We start from the raw sequence: 20,992 nt of genomic DNA on the forward strand, positions 1-20,992 counted from the left end.
CCCTTAATTAATTCCAGATCCTCAGAATGTAGAGGACAGTACAGAAGCCTTTGTGTGCCTCTTAATTTAAGACTGAGAAGTCCTGAAAGAGTCAATGCAGAGATTCTTGCTCACAAAGGGTAGGATTAGTTGGTGTTTGGTTGTGCAAGCCTTCACACTGCCTTCATTTTTGCTTTGGTTGTTGCCTCTCTTCCTATTGTAGTTTTGTTTGGAGGATATTTTTTTAGATTGTTTCTTTCTGCTTTCTTTCCTTTGAAATCACTAGGGAAAACAAAACCAGATTACAACATGACAGAAATTTGTCAGGCATTAAACACAAACCATGAGCAAATTATGCTTTTTAATGCTTTGGGAGATGTTTGAGAGGAAAGAATAAAACCACTGGGGCTTTTTCGCCAGTCTACAAATATCTATAGACAAATATATTTTCTCAGAGAAGATGGATTGTATTTGCAGTGTCAATAAAATTAGCAAGGGAGCTTTCCTGCTGTCTCACTTTTCAGAAATGGTATATTCTGTCTAAAACCATACTGGAAAGAGTCCAGACAGTCTGTAAATTATTAAGAGATACCAAAATTGTATTGGCTGCATGTCTTCTATTGGATTTTCCTGAAAATCAGTGGTTGGAGACTGGCACTAAGTTCCTGGCATCAGTGTAGTGTGTTCCAAGTAATTATTAAAATTATTTTAGGAAAGCTGCTTACATAGATTATTCCGTAGTCCCTATACATCTACTCAAGTCAAAAATTCTTCCTGTCATTGTCAAGTCATGGCAAGTTCTAGATTAATTAATGTTCTTCAGATTGTTAGTAAATTCAGCATTTTTCATCTGGAAGTGCTGTTAATGTGAGCATCAGGGCACCTTGCATATGAAAAGGGGCCAAGAGAAACCTGGATTTGTTCAGCCTTAGGAGTAGGATCCCTGCAGCTGTATCAGCTGTACCCAGCTACCAGGAAAAGGCTGAGCCAGTCAGCCCAGGATGAAATTCTTCATTTTCCTTTGATTCTGAGTAGCCACTTTAATTTGTGCAGTTTGGCCTATGTGCCATATGGGTACATGTAAACATAGCACTGCATAGCTGAGAAGGAGGAAGTGGTTTTGAAGGCCACTTTTTATGTTGAAAATAGTTGAAGGTAATTTGTACAGCCCTCAGTTCATCAAATAAGTCCTTCAGCCACATATTTGACTTTCAGAATAGGAAACAGCCTTCATGCTTGAGACCACTGTTAAAAATTTTACTGTCTTCAAATGTCTTTAAAAGTGAAGTAATGACAAAACGTTCTTTTACTCTGCAGTGCTTGCTCTCCCAGCCAAAGTTCTGGGCCATTCAGACATCAGCCTTACTCCTTCGGACCAAACTGGAGAAAGGAAGCACTCGCAGAATGGAACGGGCAATGAAGCAGACTCAGGTAAGACTTCTGAGCTGCCATATTGTAATATAGGAATGTATATATATATATATAAAATTCAAACTGGCAGGAGTTAAGAGGTTTTGCAGTTCCTCCCTGCAAACTGTATGAGATAATTTTCTAATTATATCTCTAAATTAGATGCATAAACCACAAATCCTTCTGTGTCTGCTAGTCGTGAGATAAGCTTATATGTACAAGTAATGAATCATCACTTTCAACAGCATGACAAGTTTTGGAAGATTGAAATTAAAATCTATTTTTGTACTTGTTGGTTCTCACTTAGGATCTGAGCTGTACATGTAGATGTTTCTGAACATCAAGCTGCCACTGCTATCAAATTTTTGAATATTTTTTTTCTCAAGTAAATCAGCTCTATAAAACACTGAAACTTTTAAATAGTCATTGGTATTGTAAGAACAAGAAAACACATTCATGAATAAAGCAGCAATTTCAATTTACCATTTTGATGTGATAGTTGGTGATTACTATTTTTATTGCAAGTTTGAGGCAGTGAATATTTAAATAATCTCAGTGCAAACAAAGAGAAGATTGTTTTTTCGAATACAAAGAAGAAATGTTAAAATCCTGAAATGTGTCATCTAGTAGGATTTTTTTTTTAATAAATTTTTCAAAAGAAAGGTCTATAGACCTTATCAAGATTCTTTTACATTCTTTTTTACCTTCATACTACACTTTGTCATCTTTGTACAGCTAAGTCGTCTTGTCACGCATGAGCAGCAGGCATTTGTCTTTGTCTATCAGGCAACACTCCTGCTGGCTAAAACAGCCAGGAATGTAAAAAATTATCATTATGGCGCTATGTATTTAAATCCTGAAAAGCTGGTGTTTCATTTAAAATCATTATGATGCATGAGTCTTTGAAGGAGGGCATTTTGGATGTGCTGCTGCATTTTTCTTTTGCTGACGAAGACATGGAGTTGCTGTAGAGGAATTTCCTGTGGTCATTCATTAGGAGACTGTCAGGGAAGCCAGGATTCCAAATCTGGGAGATGTAGAATGTGACAGCACTTGGGAAGTGATCTCAGGATCCTTGATGCCCTAAGCCATAAAAGAGTTGGAGTGCCTCCAACATTTTTGTCTAGCTTGATTAAACCTGAGTACTGGAAATTGTTATGTTAGACAGTTTGACAGTCTCATGACAGAAGTCTTCATGAGAGGGTTCTCTTAGCAAGTTCATTTATCTGACTTCTTGTGCTACAACTGCAGTAATGCAAAGGATTTGATTAGCATGGGCTGTGACATTGTGGGAGATGACCCCACAGTAGACACAAAATCTGTGGTTTTAAATATTTCCTTTAATCTTAATGCGTTCATGTTTGCTTCCATTAAGCATTCTAGTCATTTGGATATAATTGCGTAGTTGTGTACATCTGATGGTAACAAGCTCAGTTTCCAAAAACAGTTAAAAGTTGTTTAATGATTTATATGTGTTAAATTAATCAAATAACTTGACTAACTTTCCGGTTAAGATTTTCATTCCTGAGTTCCATCGGATCAGAATTTTTTTAATATCAGTGTTTCTGACAGTGCTAAGAAGGAATCAGAGAAGATACCATGAATGGTGTTATTTTCATATATAGTACAAGGAATTTTTGATAAATCATCTCCATGAAGATGCTGATCTATAATTTTCATTAGGATGCCAAAGAATGAGTGAATTCTGCAGCTATTTATCAGTAGAAAATGGATTTCAAACCCACAGAATTTTTATACAAATGGATTTAGTGGGTTTTTGTTTTACAATTCGTTGTTTACTAGTTCAGAGTGTTGTAGAAAGATTAGTTATGCTAGATTAAGGGAGGAGGGGTAAATGTGATTCTTTGCAATATCAATCTTTTAAAGGAATTATAAAAATTCTTGTAAAACAGCTTGAATAAGACATGGTAAATCTTCTACATTCCTTTAGGGCTGTCTGAAAAGTGCATGAGCCGTAATAGGCTCTAACTTAGTGATGCTGGGACTCTCCTGCCTTATTCTACTCTAATTTTTCTTGCTTTCCTAATTTCCACCCTCACCTGCTCATGTGCTGGGTCTGCAGCTGAAAAACATCTTTTTAAATGAATATTGCTGAGTAGTCATGTGCTGCTTTTCAACCCTAAAGTGGACCTGGCTACCTTGTTGGTTTGTCAAAGAACGCATTTTTCAACTACTTTTTTTTGTAGGACTGGCTATGTCTGTTTACATTATTTTGCTTGAAAATATTTGCATGTCTTTTTGAAATGAGAGCATATTGGTTGAAATCTACTGCCAGACTCCAAATATTAAATATATCCCTACTTTATGCCAAACAGTTTTCATAAATTTGCTGAAGTATTTTTTTTTTCTAATTGGAAAACTTCAAGAGGAATTGGAATGATCATTTTCAAAACCTTTTTCTGATTATTTTAAAAATCTGAACTACTAATAATGCAGTCTTTGGAATGGTTTTTGAAATGATCATTTTGGGTACTCTGGAATGTACTTCAGCCTAGTAGCTAACTGCAAGTGAGCAGATGATACTTTTTCTGGATGCTGCAGGTTGTCTCTGTCCAGTTTTTGCTTAAATGGGGTTTGGATCTGCAAAACTAAGGTTAAAGATTTCTAAAGCCAGTAATTTTTTCAACCATTTTTCTAAGAAAAGGAAACAGCGTTTGAAAGCAAAACCAGTTATTTTACATTCCACTAGAATATTTAATCATGACCAGTATAACATACAGAGAAATGCAGATCAAGGTACTGCCAGCTAAAATGTGTCTCTGGGTGCAGTATGATATTTTTAAGGTTGTGTGATTGTTTCTCTTCCATTTAGGTGAAGGTCCAGGAGGGTGAGAAGTACTAGGACGGAAAGAAAAATGGGAAGGAGAAAACAGGAACAAATGGGGATAGGTTTTTGATAAAACCAGAAACCTGCAGTTGCTCTATCAGTTTGGACATCTTCACCTACCTTTTATTGTAAGAAAGTAATTCAGAAACTATTAATAGTGGAAGATGGGTTGAACTAAGCCGTTAAGCGACAAATTACTGCTGAAAGTGCAGTCAAAGCTCAAGAGCTCAAGGATGGGAGAGAAAAAGGAAATTTTAGTGATCTAAAAGCTATGAAAAAATGAGAAAAGTGAGGGATGTTTTTAAAAAAAACCAAAAAACAAAAACAAAAACAAAACCCACCCACAACCAAATCAGTTCAAAATAAATAGAATATAATCCCACTGTAGCTTCTTGATACATGAAGTTGGGTTTACTCTTCCATTTCAGTGGATTGAAAGTATTTTTAAGAATGAAGCAAAATAAATTAAAATGTTGGGATAGAAACAAGACCATTATTTATTTATTTGCTGCTGTATTATGCCAGCACTGAAAGAGGTGAAGCTGCCATGTGCCTGGTACTCCAGCAGCCTGCTGAGGTTTATCCTACCTGGGATATCCCAGGTGTATCCTACCCTAACCTGAGTAGCTACACTGGCTACCTCTACATTTGCAGCTTTTATCAGCTTGTTATGGGCCCCTTTTCTGGCTGGGTTCTCTGCTGCTCGTTACACCTGGTGACAGCATGCCTGCAAGCCAATGGCTTGGCTTTCCTAGCACATCGTACAACATATGCTGTGTTTCATACGCTTCCCTCCTGTTGCTTTTCTTGGCAGTAGAGGAATTTGCCTGTTGGGGCAGAGAAATGTGTCTTGAAAAGGGTGTTTTAATAAGACTTCAGGAGAGCTGGGAGCAGACTCGCAATATTATAGGCTAATCATTATGCCTAAGATTGAAAGGTCACATGAGATCTTGTTTTATTTCCTTAGTCATACACAGATGTATGTGGTTGTAAATTCTGTCAACTGCCCTTTAATTTGCACTTAAATAATACTTCAGAGTGTCATTTTCGCCAGCAACTAATGTTTTTCTGTGTGTATAAAAAAGGGATTTTTTTTTGTTTAAATTGTTCTTACTAAAGAAATGTGCTAGTTAGTGTTCAGTTCTTTCAAATCTGAAAAAAAATTATGTGCCTCAGTAAAAAGGAAAAGCTGATAAGAGATCGAACAGAAGGCTGATAGAGATCCAGCAGAACTGATGTCTTGAGCTTTATGAGCTTGGACACAACTTTTGCTGTATTTATCAATGTTAATTTCACATTGATGGGCTTTAAATGGTTATGCAAGAAAGTTATGACATTTATCATAGAAATATATCCTTTTTATTTTCAAAAGTAAATGGGCACTTCCTTGCCAAATTGCTTGCTCTGCCTTTTTTTATTTGTGGTGGTTCTACATTGGACAAATTCAGCATTTAAGGGAAGAGTTCAAAAAGGAGAGGGGAGCAATCTTCTTCCCAAAAGGCTCATCTAGAGAGGTTTGAGGCAAACAGATTTTTTCCTGTTCTTTTGCTTCTCAAGTCATATATCTTTCTGGTCAGGCCTCTCAAACCACAGTTGGAGTAACAGAGAGAGACATGTAGCATAACCAAGGGAATGACAGCACCTGTCTGTTCAGCAAAAGTATTAGATCTCTGTACTAGGAGTTACTGTTTCTGTTCTTTAACCCCCTCTTGAACTCTAGGGGCACATTAAATAAGATGTTAATAGTTGCTTTTATTTGTGGGTGGAATGGGGGAGGGGAGGAAGGAGGAGAAAATTAATTTTAATAAATTTGTTTCACATCAAGTTGAAAGTTTTAGTGGAAAGTTACTGGGGTCTGAAATGTACCGGAGAACTGAGAGAGATATAAATAATTTCCTTCAGGAGGGTAATAAGTGGATCACAGCCCTGTTCTATCCTGTAGAGATCCTGTACTGATATCCCAACAGTTCTTAACTATTATGAATTGCATTTATTATTAGAACACATGTTCCAAAAAGTGTTTCAGAAGATGAGAAAAGCCAGATGTCTTATAAAACCATTCCTTACTGAATTCTGTACAAGATCACAAAGTCTCCAGAACACTAGAAATATACCTTATTACCTCAGAAAGCAATCTCAAAAGAGAGTGACCTCTTGGTGATGGCTATGATTGCAGTCTCAAGGCACACATTTCCAGAATGTATTTCATTTTACTTAAACAGGTGACATATTTGACAGAAGATGTTACATGACACAACTGAGTCTGGGAATACACCAAACTCATTAGCACACTTCAAAATAATTAATGGGGTGATGCTTGACTCCTTCTGTTTTTCTTCTACTATGTGATTATGTGTTGGAAGGGACAGGGAGGAGGGGGAATTAGAGATCCAGTGTGCCAAGAGTTATTCAGGAGTAACTGAAGTGATTTTGTACCACGAGGAAAAAAAAAAAAAGAGAATATTGAGTAGTTTAATTTTCCAGGTAATGATTTCCACCTAAGTTTTCTACTGTAGTCTTGGTGTTGCCAATTTGGGTCAGTGCTATTAGCTGGTATGGGGGAAAGAATGAAACCATTCTTTCTATGCCAAAGTTTCTTCATATTTTCTCAACTATTCTTGACAATTATGTTCAACACCTGAGCTGTTCCACTTCCAGTGTCAATGTACTTCCTTAAAGAAGCCAAAAATATGAAGCCTCCATTTTCTTCCCAAGTGTTTCCCATGGAGCCTTAGTTCTGAAGACTTCTCCGTTTAGACTCTCTTCACTCAGTGTTGTGACATTTGGAAAGGTGGTGATAGGAGAATCCTTAAACCATATTGAATAGTAATACTGCACTTCTTTTATAGATAAAGTGATGACAGGAAGTTGCAAAGAGAAATATGAGTACCAGTACACAACATTGACATCGTTCTGCCTAAGCTTTGCTCTGGAAGGCATAAACATTATAAGCTCCACTTCAACAAATTAAACAATTAAAATAATTAGTTCCATAGATCAGATGGCAGCAAGGAGACGCTATTCTTGTCTATTGCTAAATTGAATAGATGAAGACATACAGCTGTTGCTACATTTGAATAGATGAATCTTTACAGTTTTATCTCATAAGTGTCATTACAGGTCTGGAGATGGGTACCTCAAGGTGAGCTAACAAATCATATTTTGAAATAGCCCTGTGCTGCTAGACAGTCACACTGTCCAGCACACATGCTGGTTACTACAAGCCAGACTCTGCCTTATCTCAAGGCAGTTGTCTGCTTCTCCTATACTGTAATTTAACTTGAATTTGATGGTGATAGTTGTTCTTTTTTTTCTTTATTCTCATCCTTCCCCCTTTAGTGAAAAACAGAAGGCAGAGCTCATGCAAGAGGTCTTTGCATCTGTTTTTCAGCACTGTCTGCTGTTGTGTCTTCCCCCAGATCAAACTGATTTGGGAGCTGTAAAAGCAGTGTAACCACAACAGCTTGGAACTTACCACAGGCATACTAGTTTGAACCATACGCATTTCCTCAGTGGGTTTTGCACCCTGTGTGAAGTGTTTTATGACTGCTGTTCACCAGTGCCAGTACAACAAGTGGTCTGGTTTTAAATCCACCCTTCATCAAGTAAACTTTTAAATCTAGCTTCTTCTACAGACTTCAGAGGAAATTCTGCTTACATCTTTCGATAAATCATAAAAGTAACATAGTTGACAGGTGGAACAGCTTTTTCTTTGAAAACAAAAACATTCAAGAAGGTACACTTTTTTGATAAGGATAATGCAATAACTATAAAATTATATTTCATGTAAGTAACATAAATAAAAAATAAGTAAATGGCTTAAAAAAGATAAAATACACCTAGTACTTTTCTGAAGATTTTGTGCTGGAAGTGGAGGCTTAAATCATTAACAGGTTTTAACATTGAAACCCATATCCTATGCACTGGCACTCAGTAACTTTGCATTCAATATTTCTACAGAAATAACAGTAATCTCATCATTTTGAAAGTTGTTGAAAGTAATGCTGCTGTGCTGTTGGAGACCTCGTGTTTTGACACGCTTCTTTAGGTGGTAGTGTTTGACTGAAACAAAACATTGCAAAGGGCAGTTGCATTGGGATGCTCTAAATTGCCTGGTACGCTGCTTGGCTCTGTGTTTCAAACAAAAAGGAAATCTTACATCAGATGGTCATGAATCCAGTTATCTTCTACTCATGACCTTGACCTCTTTTGTGCTAATTTTGATATCAAAATGCTTTGTATTTCATTTGGAATTGTTCGACTCATTTCCTCTTACGTGCTTTTCTTCCCCACCCACTGCAAGAGCCCTATTATAAAGAAATTTAAGCTTTTTTTAGCAAAATGTCTGTGAACAACTGAAGTGAATATTGTTTCTTAGTTGGCTAGTATTGTTTTCAAAGTGAAATGCACATTGGCAGGGCCTGATATAATGAACCAAAACATACACATTAAGAATCTGGTATGTCACGTGCTTTAGAAAAAATTCTGATATGCACAGTTCCAGCATGCTAATTAACTCCTGTCCCAGCATGCTTCCTTAAAACTGTCAACATCATTTTGCATCTTAGAAGTTCACCTGGAGTTAGGCAAAAACTAAGTACTATTGGTTGTCCAGTGCCTGAAGTTCTTCTGTGTAAATGCCATACAAATTTTTGGCCTTCTCTTTTTCCTGCCATTAAAGTGATTATATAGGTGAAATGGATACATTATGTTCAAGAGGTAGTCTCTTCCTCAATAATTTTTAAATTCGAAGTAATGGTGATATGAATAAAACTTCAGATGTTGAGATTACTTAAACATGTAGGGGATACTTAAGGAATAAGTTAAAGTGAAGAATGAATTTGTTTGCCTGGAGATGAAGTAATAAAGGGTGGGAAAGAATGAATTACCAGAATATCATAAAGAAAAACAATTGGGAAATTCTCTATAGGCAGTAGCTTTCCAGCCTTCCACCATATAAAATAGAAAAATTAAACAGTTTTAACTGGTATACCAAAGAATTACACTGAAAGACCTCTTAGATAAAAGGTCTACTAGAGATGGAGGGTTAAACAAGTGTAATTTTTCTAAATGCTCATTTTTGGAAAGAAGATTAACAAGAAGTGATAAATTATATTTTTCTTATAGACTTAAGAAATGTAGAATAATTGTTTAAAATCAGTAATTTAGGGGAATTGTTAAATGTTGAGTGCTTAAATATGTTAATATCTTTATACATTCAATATCTGTATTGATGATACAGGCACTACCTGTAGAACAACAAAGTTTAAAGTCCAGGTGATAACATGGTTATAACTAGGGTAAGAAACACTGATATTTCAATTAATGTTTATATATTTCATTAATATATAAATGTTTTAAATTGCGCTTACAATCAGTAATCTCAGCTAATATACCAGCAGGACATGTTGTGATGCTGCAGTTAAAGGACAATATGATGTATGATCTGGTAAAAATCACTGATGAAGTATCTGGAATTGAGAGAGCAAACCAGCCTTCAGAAGCTGACAGGCAGGTGCAAAGGTGTGTTTTCTTTCATAGCTTAAGACCTAATTATTCAGAATTGAGAAACTGCTTGGAAGCTGATAGGACAAAAAGGTGCGGTTTTTGTGTTTGTCCTATACAGTTAGGACTGAAACCCTAATATATATCAATTTTAATGCATAAACAGAACCTGTGCCTTTCTAAGATATCTGTAAGAAAAGAGAAAATTTGAAATGCAAAACTCATTTTGATAGTTGTCTTTTCATTACAAGGCATGTAATTTTGTTTAATTTGTATCATAATGTACATTTACTTTATTTGCTAATCACACTTCTCTTTTCATTTAAGAGTTAAAAAAGTCTCTAAAATAGGGGCAAGTTGACTTCTTATTTTAGGACATGAAAAATGCTATTTATCAAACTCCAACATTTAAATTTAAAAAAAACCAAACAGGAATTCTCTATTAAAGATAGGGTTGTCTTAAACATGTTTACATTGAATCCTTCTGGATTAAAAAAAAAAAATACATAGAAATAAGGCTATGTATCATTGAAGGACAGTCTAATTCTCACTGCTAATGAAGATTCACCTTTTAAAGGAAGAGAAGAAAAGATGCAAATCAAAAAAAAAAACCAAATCAGCAAAACCCAGATAAATGAAAGAAACAAAACCCCAGCAATATTATTTGCTGACCATAGTACTGACCTTTATTAATTCAAAATATGTAAATTTGTGATAGTTCTCTCTGGCTCAATCATTCTTCACTTTCTATTACACAAATCTGTATGCTTATTTTGTTTGATTAGGGTAGTAGTCTATTAAAAACATGAAGCTATTTCATGAAATAGCTTTAAAAAATCAAATTAAGACAGAATTAATTTTGCATTTTTTCAGTTCTTCATCATTTTCCAGAGCAATAAAAATATATGCAGCAAAGATATAAAATTATTATAGTTTTGGAGTTACAATTCAATAATGGTAATCAGCTTATTACAGGGAAGAAGTTAAATCAGGTAAATAAATGAAAGCGGTTCTCTTTGTCCTCTCTGTTTTCTGTGCAGAATCTTGCTGCGCAAAACCTGCCAAATGCATGAGTTTTTCAATGCAATGAAAAGGCACTAAATGCATTGGTTATTGTAGTTCCGGAAGTTCTAGGACCATGGTGAACAGTACTGGAAGACAGAGAATGAATTCAGTCCTTAATTCAGAGTCATGCATATAGTAGATAGTGCCTTCTTCTTTAATGAAATGAAGATACACAAAAACAACTGCTGGGAAATTACATGATAACAATGAGGTAAATGTTTTTGATAGAAGTGCTTGTGTCTATGTGTCTTTTAATATTTTCAAAGTGATCCAGCATTGTTCTGAAAAATTCTTTCATTAGAAGGTATTTTAGAGCTGCTTTACCCTTTGCAAGACATGAGACTGAAGACTGCTTTTAGTTCTAAAAGTATCAATAGAGAATGCATATGGAAATACTGGTTCTCTAATATTTGCAAAAGTTGGAATAGGTAATAAGTCAAAGCCAACTTAGTAAGTTCCTATAACTGGTGGTCCTTGGTCCTGCCCATATATATTCATTAAAAAAAATAAATACTGAATGTTCTGTCAGTAGGGCTTTCCTTTTCTCCGGATACAAAATACATATTTTACTTCTTCAGGTCAGCAAACAAGCTGTGATTTTAAGGGAGGCCAATGCATTTATTGCCAAAGGAGATTTTCAGTTGGAAATCTGATAAAAACTGAAAAGAATTACTCTCAGATGTTTAGGGGCAAGTGTTTGTAGAGCCAAATAGGGGTAGAGTTTCAGCACAGTACATTGGAAATATTTTACTTTTATTATGGAGGTCAACACCAAGGATAATCAAGGATAATTCTTTGGAAAATTTGTTTCTTGTACATTATTAAGCGTAAGATTTCAGCAGATCAGTTTTCTGCAGCAGAACTTTGAAGTATAAGCTGTAGAGATTTGTAATCTTTACCTAGAGAATATGAATTCACAGAAAGTGGGAAGAAGGGATTTGTAAAAAAGGTCATTACACTTGTGACAAATCCCTGTGAGATAAGTACAGAAATAGGGATGGAAAATAATGCTTGAGGAAAAGATAAAATAGAAAAGAATGAACTATTGTGTAATTAACAAGGGAAAATGTTATTTTTCTTAGATTTTTAGATTAAATTATTGTACTATTTACAAAAATAAGAACTAGTTTCATGTGGAATGAAAATGCTGATGTATTTAAATTAGTTTGTAACTGTGATGGAGTAGTGGAGAGTGAGCACTGCTTTTTCTAAAAGATGTTTCCATTGAAAGAATTTCCATCATGCCAAGGGCTTCATTTTGCGGTAAGTTGAAAGGAGGGTTGTGTTGTTAAAAAGCCCTGCTTAATATGGTGACTGCTGTGGTTTCTAAATGTTTGGAGATAGAAAATTTGGAGAATCTAGTATGTAAAGAATCAATTGAATGGAGAGACAAACTTCACAATAGTGTGTGCTAGATGTAGCTTCTAACCAGAGAACTGATTTTTCTGGCCTAATTCAACTCATTTAGTTTCTCTTATGGCTTTATGAATTGAGTAATATATTTGGATTCTGAACTTTCCAAACTGATTTAATGACCATTGATTCAAATAATCACTGGGACTGGTGTATGGAGAGTTTTATAATCACAGAATCATGGAATATACTGAGTTGGAATGGACTCACAAGTATCATCAAGTCCCACTCCTGGCCATGCACAGGACCATCCTCAAGAGTCATACACATGTGCCTGAGAGCATTGTCCAAATGCTTCTTGAACCCTGCCAGGCTTGGTGCTGAGACCACTTCTCTGGGGGTCCCAATCTGGTGTCCAGCCTCCCTCTGAGTATATGATAATGATTATTTTCAATATTTCCATTTACTTTTGCAGTTAGCCAGTTTTTTTATAGTATTGCTTTCTGACTGAATATTGCAAATGATGGCACTGTGGTTTTGTGCTAAGACTTAGGCATTTTGACAAATGTGGAGATGTTTTTGTAAGGAATATGACCTTCCATGCCAGAACTAGATTTTTAAATGGCATAAATATTTTTGTTTGTAGCCGTTATGCACATTGCTGTGCTATACGTGCCCATTTTTCCAGATACAGATCTGGGAAAACATAGAAGTTGCCTAGAAAGAGAAATATGTAGTAAATGATTCTAACACAGAACACTTCTGCTTTCTTTCTGTTTTCCCCTGTGTGAAATGCACATGAGCTGAGGTCATTAATAATGTTGCAGGTTCAGACACTTACAGGGTCAAAAATACCAAATTATAGTGCAATCTTTAACTATTTCAGGAGCTCCCAAGCTGCATTTTGCCCTTTTCTCTGGTGTGAAATCTGCCTTCTTTCCTCTGGCTCTCCATTACAGGTGCAGGCTGAGGGTTGAATGAATGGCCAGAAGCCCAGCAGACTTCTGGGCTCAAGTTCTTCTCTCCCCTGGAAAAAAATGGTAGCAGGAAGTAGGTGGTGGCAGCTGCTGGTAAAAGAGTTAATTTGCCCCTCAGTACTCTTCTCTCTGGCTCAGGTTAGAGAATCTCAAGTAAAACAGGGTTAGCTGAAAGCAAAGGGCATCTGTTCCTTTGGCAGCAGCGTGCTACCCCTTCCTGCAGATCTGCAAGAAAATTGCCTCCAGTGCAGGAGTGATGCCATTAGAACTTGGTGGTACCATCAGTCCACACTGATGGTCCTCAAGCAATTGAAGACTTAACAGAGTGAAGGATGTACACGTTATCCTGGCTGTCTCTCAGTGTCTATAGTAGATGGTTTTCTTGGGCAAGGTTTTTCGTATGGCAAGTCCAGTGAAGTAGCAGAAGATTCTTTGTTGTCTTGTCTCTGTCCATCAATCAGTTTGATGTGAGTGACCAGCACAGACCACAAAACTTTGTCCAGCTGACTGAAAATTTTTCATTTGGTCTGGTTTTTTTGATTGGTTGTGTGCCAAACTGGCTATATAATTGTGGAAAGAACTGTGTTTTCCTCCTTCTTTAATGAAGAGCTGAGTCTTTAGGGGAGCTTTATACACTTCTATTTGAACATGTCATACAATCAGACATGGAACATTTAATGAATTTAGAATGTTTTTATTTTCACTGGAAATGGAATTGATTTCAAACCTGTTGTTACTGAAGATGTTTATTTTTCCTCTTTGGTGAGTAGATCAGTGACTAACAGAGAGTGATAGAGGGTTTGTTTGTTTTTCCCTGATGTATAGAGAGCTTTCCAGGAACATGTGAAAAACTGGATTGGATGCCTTTCAAGAAAATACATATATTGAAAACAGATTTCTTTACATGTGACTGCTTTCTTTTGGGATAGCTAAAGTTTAAACGCTTTGCCCGTGTGTCATATTTCTAATGTTTTTACCATCATTCACTGTATGGTTTCTGGGTCAGGCTCAGCTACTGGAAGAACGTTTATTTCCTGCCAAGTAATTTTTCAACAGAAACTACTGGGTATCAGTCAAGGTTTCATTGTACAGGGCAGCTATTCTTAGGAAAAATTTCTTCTTGTGAGGAGGGAAAACAGTGGGTATCCCAAGATGTTATCTGAGACATTCTGGCTGGATTCAGGAAAAAAGAGACTGAACTTGTCTGTCTTTTCCCTTTATACTCCTGTCCCCTTCACCAAATGAGTAAAGATGTTCTTGAAGTTTTCAAATGAATGAAAGTAGTTGAAAAACACCTAACAGCAAAAGAGCACTTTGCGGTTGAAAAACCCCCATGATAAATTGACTATTTCTATTACTGAAAAAAGAGCTTCTGGCGATTAAAGCAGCAGAATTTCTATGATTTCAGGTTATGGGTATCTAGATAATACTAGACATGATTTTCTTTACTTTTTCTGATATCTTAGTAACATGAAAGAATTATGCTTGGTGTGACTGCACCAAATCCAAATGCACTTGCACCAAAACAGTTCCATGAATACACGGCATTTTGTTTTGTGCTGGTTTTTTTTTCCTTTGATATTTCTTTTGTATTGCAGAATACCATCCAGTCTCTGCCCTAGGTAGGAAGCTGTAAATGTTTGCATGCTTGCAATTAGTCTTAATTAGTCTTAAGACAAGTCTTCAAAACTTTTCCTCTGAAATTCTTTTCTTTATTTAAAGTGTTTGTTGTTTCAGAAATTAACATCAAATTACAAATTTTTTTTGCCATGCATAAATGTTTATATTGAATATTTATTCCTATTGTGTTTGGTTATGCTTTATATTAAAGCTTGAGTGAGCCTTTTTTTTTGCTAAAGGTACTTTGACTTTTTTTTTAAATTGCTTGTGTATATATACATTATGGCGCAATTTGTTATCAGCAAAATGCAAATGTGTGCTATATGGTAGGTAAACTCAAGTCTACCAGCAACAGGAAAAGTACAGGATAGATTATTCTTTGAGCAGGGTATTCCAATTGGAATACAGGATAGATAAAATGGATCATAGTTATGAAAGTTTATGACTATGTCCATACTAACAATTATATAATGCATAGAAAAATTATAAAATTAAAGGGTTTAGCTTGACTATCCCCTTCCTTTCTTGGCTTTTCTGAGGAACAACTGCATCTCTCAAAGAATAGATCTGTTATATATTACAAAACATAAATGTTTGATGTAACTTACTCTCCATAACAAGTTATTGTAATGCCTGATGGGGTTGGGGAGGAAAGATTGCACCAAAACAGAGGTTTCTGGTGCAAGAACAGTCAGATCTTTATTAAAGGCTATGAGCAAGATCCTTCTTTGCCGCAGAATTAACAAAAACTTTGTTTTTAAAAAAAGCGTTTATAACAACTTTAAATGCACCAAACTTGAACCATGTTAGGAAATTATCTAGTTGTAATCTGTCTTGAAGAGAATACTGCATTATTCTCATGTTCAAGTCAAGTGCTAACAATGAAATCAAGCCTGTGTGCAGATGCCACAGAGAAAGCTGTCCTGAAAAAGCCTCTACTAGCAGTCTACTTAGCCTGGAAACTTTAAGCTTTTAAGTATTTGGTGAGGAATTGTTGGTGCCAAGAAGTTTCTTTTGCTGTTTAGTGGGGAGAAGGAACAAGGAGATAGCAGAGAAGAATCCATGTTCCTTATGCATACTCAGTACTGTTGCTACTTACAGTCTTGAGAGCTGGATCATCTTAACTGAAGAATTCATCAAAGTCAGCTACTAGAACATTGCTGTGGGGTGGATAGTGCTGAGTCCAGTACCAGCAGACCTCCTGTTTTCAGAGATCAGAGAGATTTCTCCATTGAGTCTGCAGTGGGAGGGAAAAATAAGCAAAGTATTAGTTGGGGATTCGTCTGCTGTTTAAAAAGGGATTACTCTAATTTGAGAGAATATGCATAGAAGATTTTTGTTTTCATTTCAGTTAAAGGGAATCAGCATTTTTCCTTTTGTGTGTAAAGCTGCTAGAAACTGGGACCATTTTCCATTTGTGGACCCAGGAGTAACCCGGGTCAGTGAACATTGTGTTTTCTGTCAGTGTAGTGACTACATACTATCAATAAGTTTTTACCAAAGCATTGAACAAAGTAGGTAAAACACTGCTTTCAATGCAAACAGACTTAGGTTTGTAAATGTACATCCTAAAGTCTTCTACTTGAATGTTTCATTTAATTTTGTTTCAAGCTGCATTATCTTGTTAGTAGTTTTTCTCTGTGAAGCATCCTGAAATCTTTTCAGTGTCTGTGTTCCAGACACCCTGTAGACTTTTATTTGCAATACAAAGTAGGCAGTCAGTGCTATACAACATGGTAAAATTATTTTCATAAATTTTAAACCAGTTTTTAGTTCCTGGGGAGCAGTGTGATACACAGTCCTCTAGCTGGTTTAAATAAACACACCAATTGAGGTCAATCCTAACAAGCAATAATTTGATTAAAAAAATGACTGAGAAGATGAATTTGCAAAATGAGCAAAAACACGAGTCTTCAAGGCTACAAGATTTTAATGAAAGTAAGACTTTTATTTTAATCAAGTGCAAAAAAGAGGCAATATTTTTGTGCTTTTAAGCATTTAACTTCTGCAGAGTTCTCATGGAACATTTTTATCCTCCTGAGAACGTGAATAATGTGGAATCTCCCGTAAGTAGTGGTCTTCAGCTTGGCATCTTTGCACAGTGCAAGAAATGGTCTGTTTAAACTTCCACGAATTGCAAATTACAGTTTATAATAGTGATTGTTGTAATAAATTTTCCTCGAGTATTTAGTGTCATAATTCCACTTTGAAAATTAGATGAGTGGGAGAATTTTTCTTGATGTTGAAATGCATCCTTGCTTAATAGTTTTTTCTGTGTGTTTTGATGCCTTAGTTCTTAAGTATTCAGAGATGGTTTCATTGTTTAACAGAACTATATTGTGAGCTGTGTGAGCTTTTGAAAGGATAGCTTGTTATTTCCTTAAAGTCATTTTAGTTTCCAAGCAACAAAGTTCTGTCTGAACTGTCAAAATGCTGTTTTGAATAATGGTTGAATGTAATATGACCCAATGAACTGTTTTTGTATCTATTCCTCTAGTGATAAAATTGGCAATCAATAAAGTTATCACTATTTGTCATAATCTCTGTCATGAAATTTGGACTTGGCCAGAAATTATTGTCTCCCATTAAGCAAAACTTTACTGCATTGTTATATGAAAACATTTAATAGTTTTATCATTTCTGGCATTGCTTCACTGGTAGTTTAATTTTGACCATTGGATTTTAGCAGTCTGCATATGTCTCAGTTTGTCCTGGTGGTCTTGGTTTCAGAAGCTCTTGGGCTGACAAAGAGCTGTTGAAGTAAGTGTGTTGTTTGAAATGTAAATGAGGGGTTTAATGCTTTTTTAAAGTAAGATTATCAAAGGAGTGTAACTCAAGATGTAATTACATATCCACAAGGTACTAAAATAGTTACAGTACAAGAAAAGCTTGGAATACCTAATACATATTTCAGAGGAAAGAAATGTAAAAAAAAGTCTAATTATTCTGCATATTTAATTATCTCTATTTGTCACCTGTTTTCTAACAGGCATACAGTTTCTGAATTTTAGACACTGATTACGTATATGTTCTTCAGGAAGAATGAAGGTTTCATTAGTAGTTTTCTGTGTTTATGTATTATTGTGTACAGTGTGGAACAAGAGTGTGACAGTTACTGTTGTAATACATCCCAAATTAACTTGGACTGTAGTTTTTAATTCTGCAGCATTTTTGAGACTTTATTGTTAGAAAATGTAACTTGGCAGAAGGCAACTTGAAAAATAATAAAGCAAATTAATGTTTTGAAACTGCAAGAATTATGTAGGTTTTCCTTTTAAACAAGTATTTTAATATCACTGCCTCAAAAAAAAAATTAAAGCATTTTGAAGTAAGTCTTAAATAGTGTGAAAGTTTGAATTAATTTATCAATGAATCTTTGAAAGTTTTACGGAAATCTGTAGGTATTACAGGATCCACGAGAATTTAATCTTCCATAAGCTTAAAAAAATACGCACTTTTTGTTTCATAAATACTAAGCAGTAGAAACTGTCTGTGAGACTGACTTCTGTGGTAGGAAATCAAAGGAGCTTTTTGATGATAAATTTTCCTATTCATTCATAATTTTTGAAGTAAGCTTATGAATAAAATAAGAACTATGTAATTCCACAACCAGAGTTGCACATGTAGTTGCTGTTATTTTTACAAACTTTACAAAGCTTTCCTCTGCTTAGCTTTTGAGTAAATAACATAGGTGAACTCAGTTCAGTTTGAGCTGTACACCTGCTAAGTTCTTAGGAGCCGTAGTACGGATGATATAGCAGGTTTGTTTGCTCTACAGATGTATTTTTACCTCTTTCCCCCCTTTGTCTCCAGACACCTTTCTTCCAGGCAGCAGAACAATTCCAACTATGTCTTGGTGCCGTCAGGCACTTCTGTGTCTGACACAAAGCCATGACCCACCGGGCAGTCTCACACCTGGTGTCCATACTTTGATACTTCAATAGGTGTATAAACTGTGTAAGTAGCTAAGTGAACAGCTAGAATACAAGAGCAGGAGAGTTGTGACACCAGCTTGCTGCTTATAAGTCATCCAGAGATAGTGTACAGAAATGGAAGAAGCATAAGGGAAATGGTGGCGGTTGTCTAGGCAGAGCGTGGAAAGGTCAAGGTCATTTGTGGGATTTTCAGAAGTCTTCATGCTTGGGAAAAATTGAAGAAAAAGAACCCTAGACTTGCAAGAATTTCATGAAAAGTGTGTCTGGAGTTTCTGTGTTAGAAAAGACTGAAAGGCACTTTGCATTCATCGTGAATCAAGCTAAATCTTTGTCATATATGGTAAAAACATGTAAGAAGCAGACAGCTTTGAGGTGCTAGAGAAGGGTAAAAGCAGGACAAGATAATGCCACAGACACCATGTCAGCTGGGATTAGGTGATGGATTAACATAGTGGTTTATGGCTGGTGTGAGCATTCTTGCAGAGAGGACTTCATGGGTGGACCATCCCCACTGGAGTCCCAGAGCTATTAACTAGGGATTGATTCTGGCAGCCTGACAGGATTTTTAGACTGAGACACATAAGTGTAGAAAAAAACTTATCTAATCTTTCTGTCTATAAAACCATAAATAAAGAGGAACATCAAGGGTAGCAGGATAAATCAAAGGGTATGAGGAAATAAAAGAAGGGTGGAGATAGAAGTACTGGAAAATGCATAGCACGTGGTCAGGTAATAACATGGTAAATAAAGACTAGAGTTTTTTAATAGAGTGTGGTTGGTGGGAAACAGCTGGATGCCTGGTTAGCAGTAGGACAAGGCAGGAAAACAAAATAAACAAGCTATGGTGATTAACACTGTGAAGCGAGCTGTTGCACAGATGAAGGAAATCGGGTGGAACAATTGTGACTGGAACACTAAAACTGGAAAATGCTCTTGTTGGAAAAGACAGGTAAAGGAAAAAGCAGTGCAGTCACATTGTGTGTTACTGATATGAAAACTTGGGAAGAAGTGAGATGAAATTGCATGGATAAAATGGAGGTTTTATTCGGGCCAGCAGTGTTAAATTTGGATAGGAGTAGTTGTATCTTCAGTGTTTTTGAGATGGGAGATCCAGATGGAATTAAGCAGTTGCTGCACAAGCAAGGTGTTGTGCTGTTTCCAGTAAGTTTTTGACAAGTATTAAATATCCTGCTCCTTTCAAAAGATAGGAATTTGGGGCTTTTTGTTTGGTTGTGGGAGGATTTTTCCCCTAAGTAAGCTTGGATCAGGACATCCTTCAGGTGAAATGGATGGGAAAAAATGTTTACATATAGTTAGTGTTACATGTAAGGGACATTTTTTAAAGCAAGTAAACTTTAAGCTGGAATAAAGAGGTTAAGAATAGAAAGAAACATGTGAAATTGCCATTTATTTACCTTAGATGCAAAAAGCAATCTAAAGATTATATTTTAACTAAAGGAACAAATCTTTGGGGGAGGGATTTCAGACAGTTGGGTGGATAACTAAATTTTAAAACTGTACTGTAAGAAGGTTGAGAAATCAAACCGCATAATGTTGTGGGAAAATGACAACTCAGAAACTGTAAGGGTGTAATAGTATTTCCAGAGATTAAGCACAGAGATAAGGTCTGGCTAAAAAGAAGAAAAAGTTCTAACTCAGTCAGCCACTGAAGATAAGGATGTTAAAACTTGTGGAGCGGATGAAGAGATTGAAATTTGGTCAGGCTTGAAGATCAAAGCTGATATTTTATCTTGAGGACCTTAGTGGTGTTGCACATATGTTGAACATACAAGCAAAGCAAGAATATACAATGGGAATGAGCATAGGAAAATTATGTCCAAGGTGGGAAAGTCTATTACAAGCTTCATATACTTCAGATGTGGATAATTACCAGCTGAGATTGATTAGAAAAGTGATTAGACTGAGGTTGATAAGTAAAGTAATAAAAGCCCTACTGTGATAATTTCAAATTAGCATGGCATGCTTATCTCAAATAGGCTCCCTATCGTACTGCTTAATGTCAGAGCAGGCATTGGAGTGTGAGGTGGGAAAAACTGTAGTTTCTAGAGCTGTCTTCTCCTGCTTTCATGTGGCAATAGTGTAGTCTTTTCTCATGATATAAAATTCCATCAAAGCTGTCTGGTTTTGTTGTGTCCAGACTGGCTTAACATGTCTCTGTATTGAGTCTTTTGACTTTAGAACTCATTGCTGTGACAGGTTAAGCCTTGGGAAGAGGGTGTGTTACATGGTGGGAGTAACCTGTTAACATTTTTAAATGTTGCCTGTGGAAGAACTCATAT

At 35.9% G+C, this 20,992-nt stretch overlaps 1 protein-coding gene across 1 annotated transcript in view; it reads left to right on the forward strand.

Moving 5' to 3' along the window:
• TTC27 (tetratricopeptide repeat domain 27) overlaps window positions 1-20,992 on the forward strand; it is a 113,994-nt gene that overhangs the window by 57,560 nt on the left and 35,442 nt on the right. The window contains exon 10 of the mRNA XM_041477271.1: window positions 1,297-1,410. Coding sequence (XP_041333205.1) covers window positions 1,297-1,410 — 114 coding nt within the window. The remainder of the gene's footprint in view (window positions 1-1,296; window positions 1,411-20,992) is intronic.

Source organism: Pyrgilauda ruficollis, unplaced genomic scaffold (genome assembly GCF_017590135.1).
Source record: "Pyrgilauda ruficollis isolate IOZ18807 unplaced genomic scaffold, ASM1759013v1 scaffold4, whole genome shotgun sequence".
NCBI lineage: Eukaryota > Metazoa > Chordata > Aves > Passeriformes > Passeridae > Pyrgilauda > Pyrgilauda ruficollis.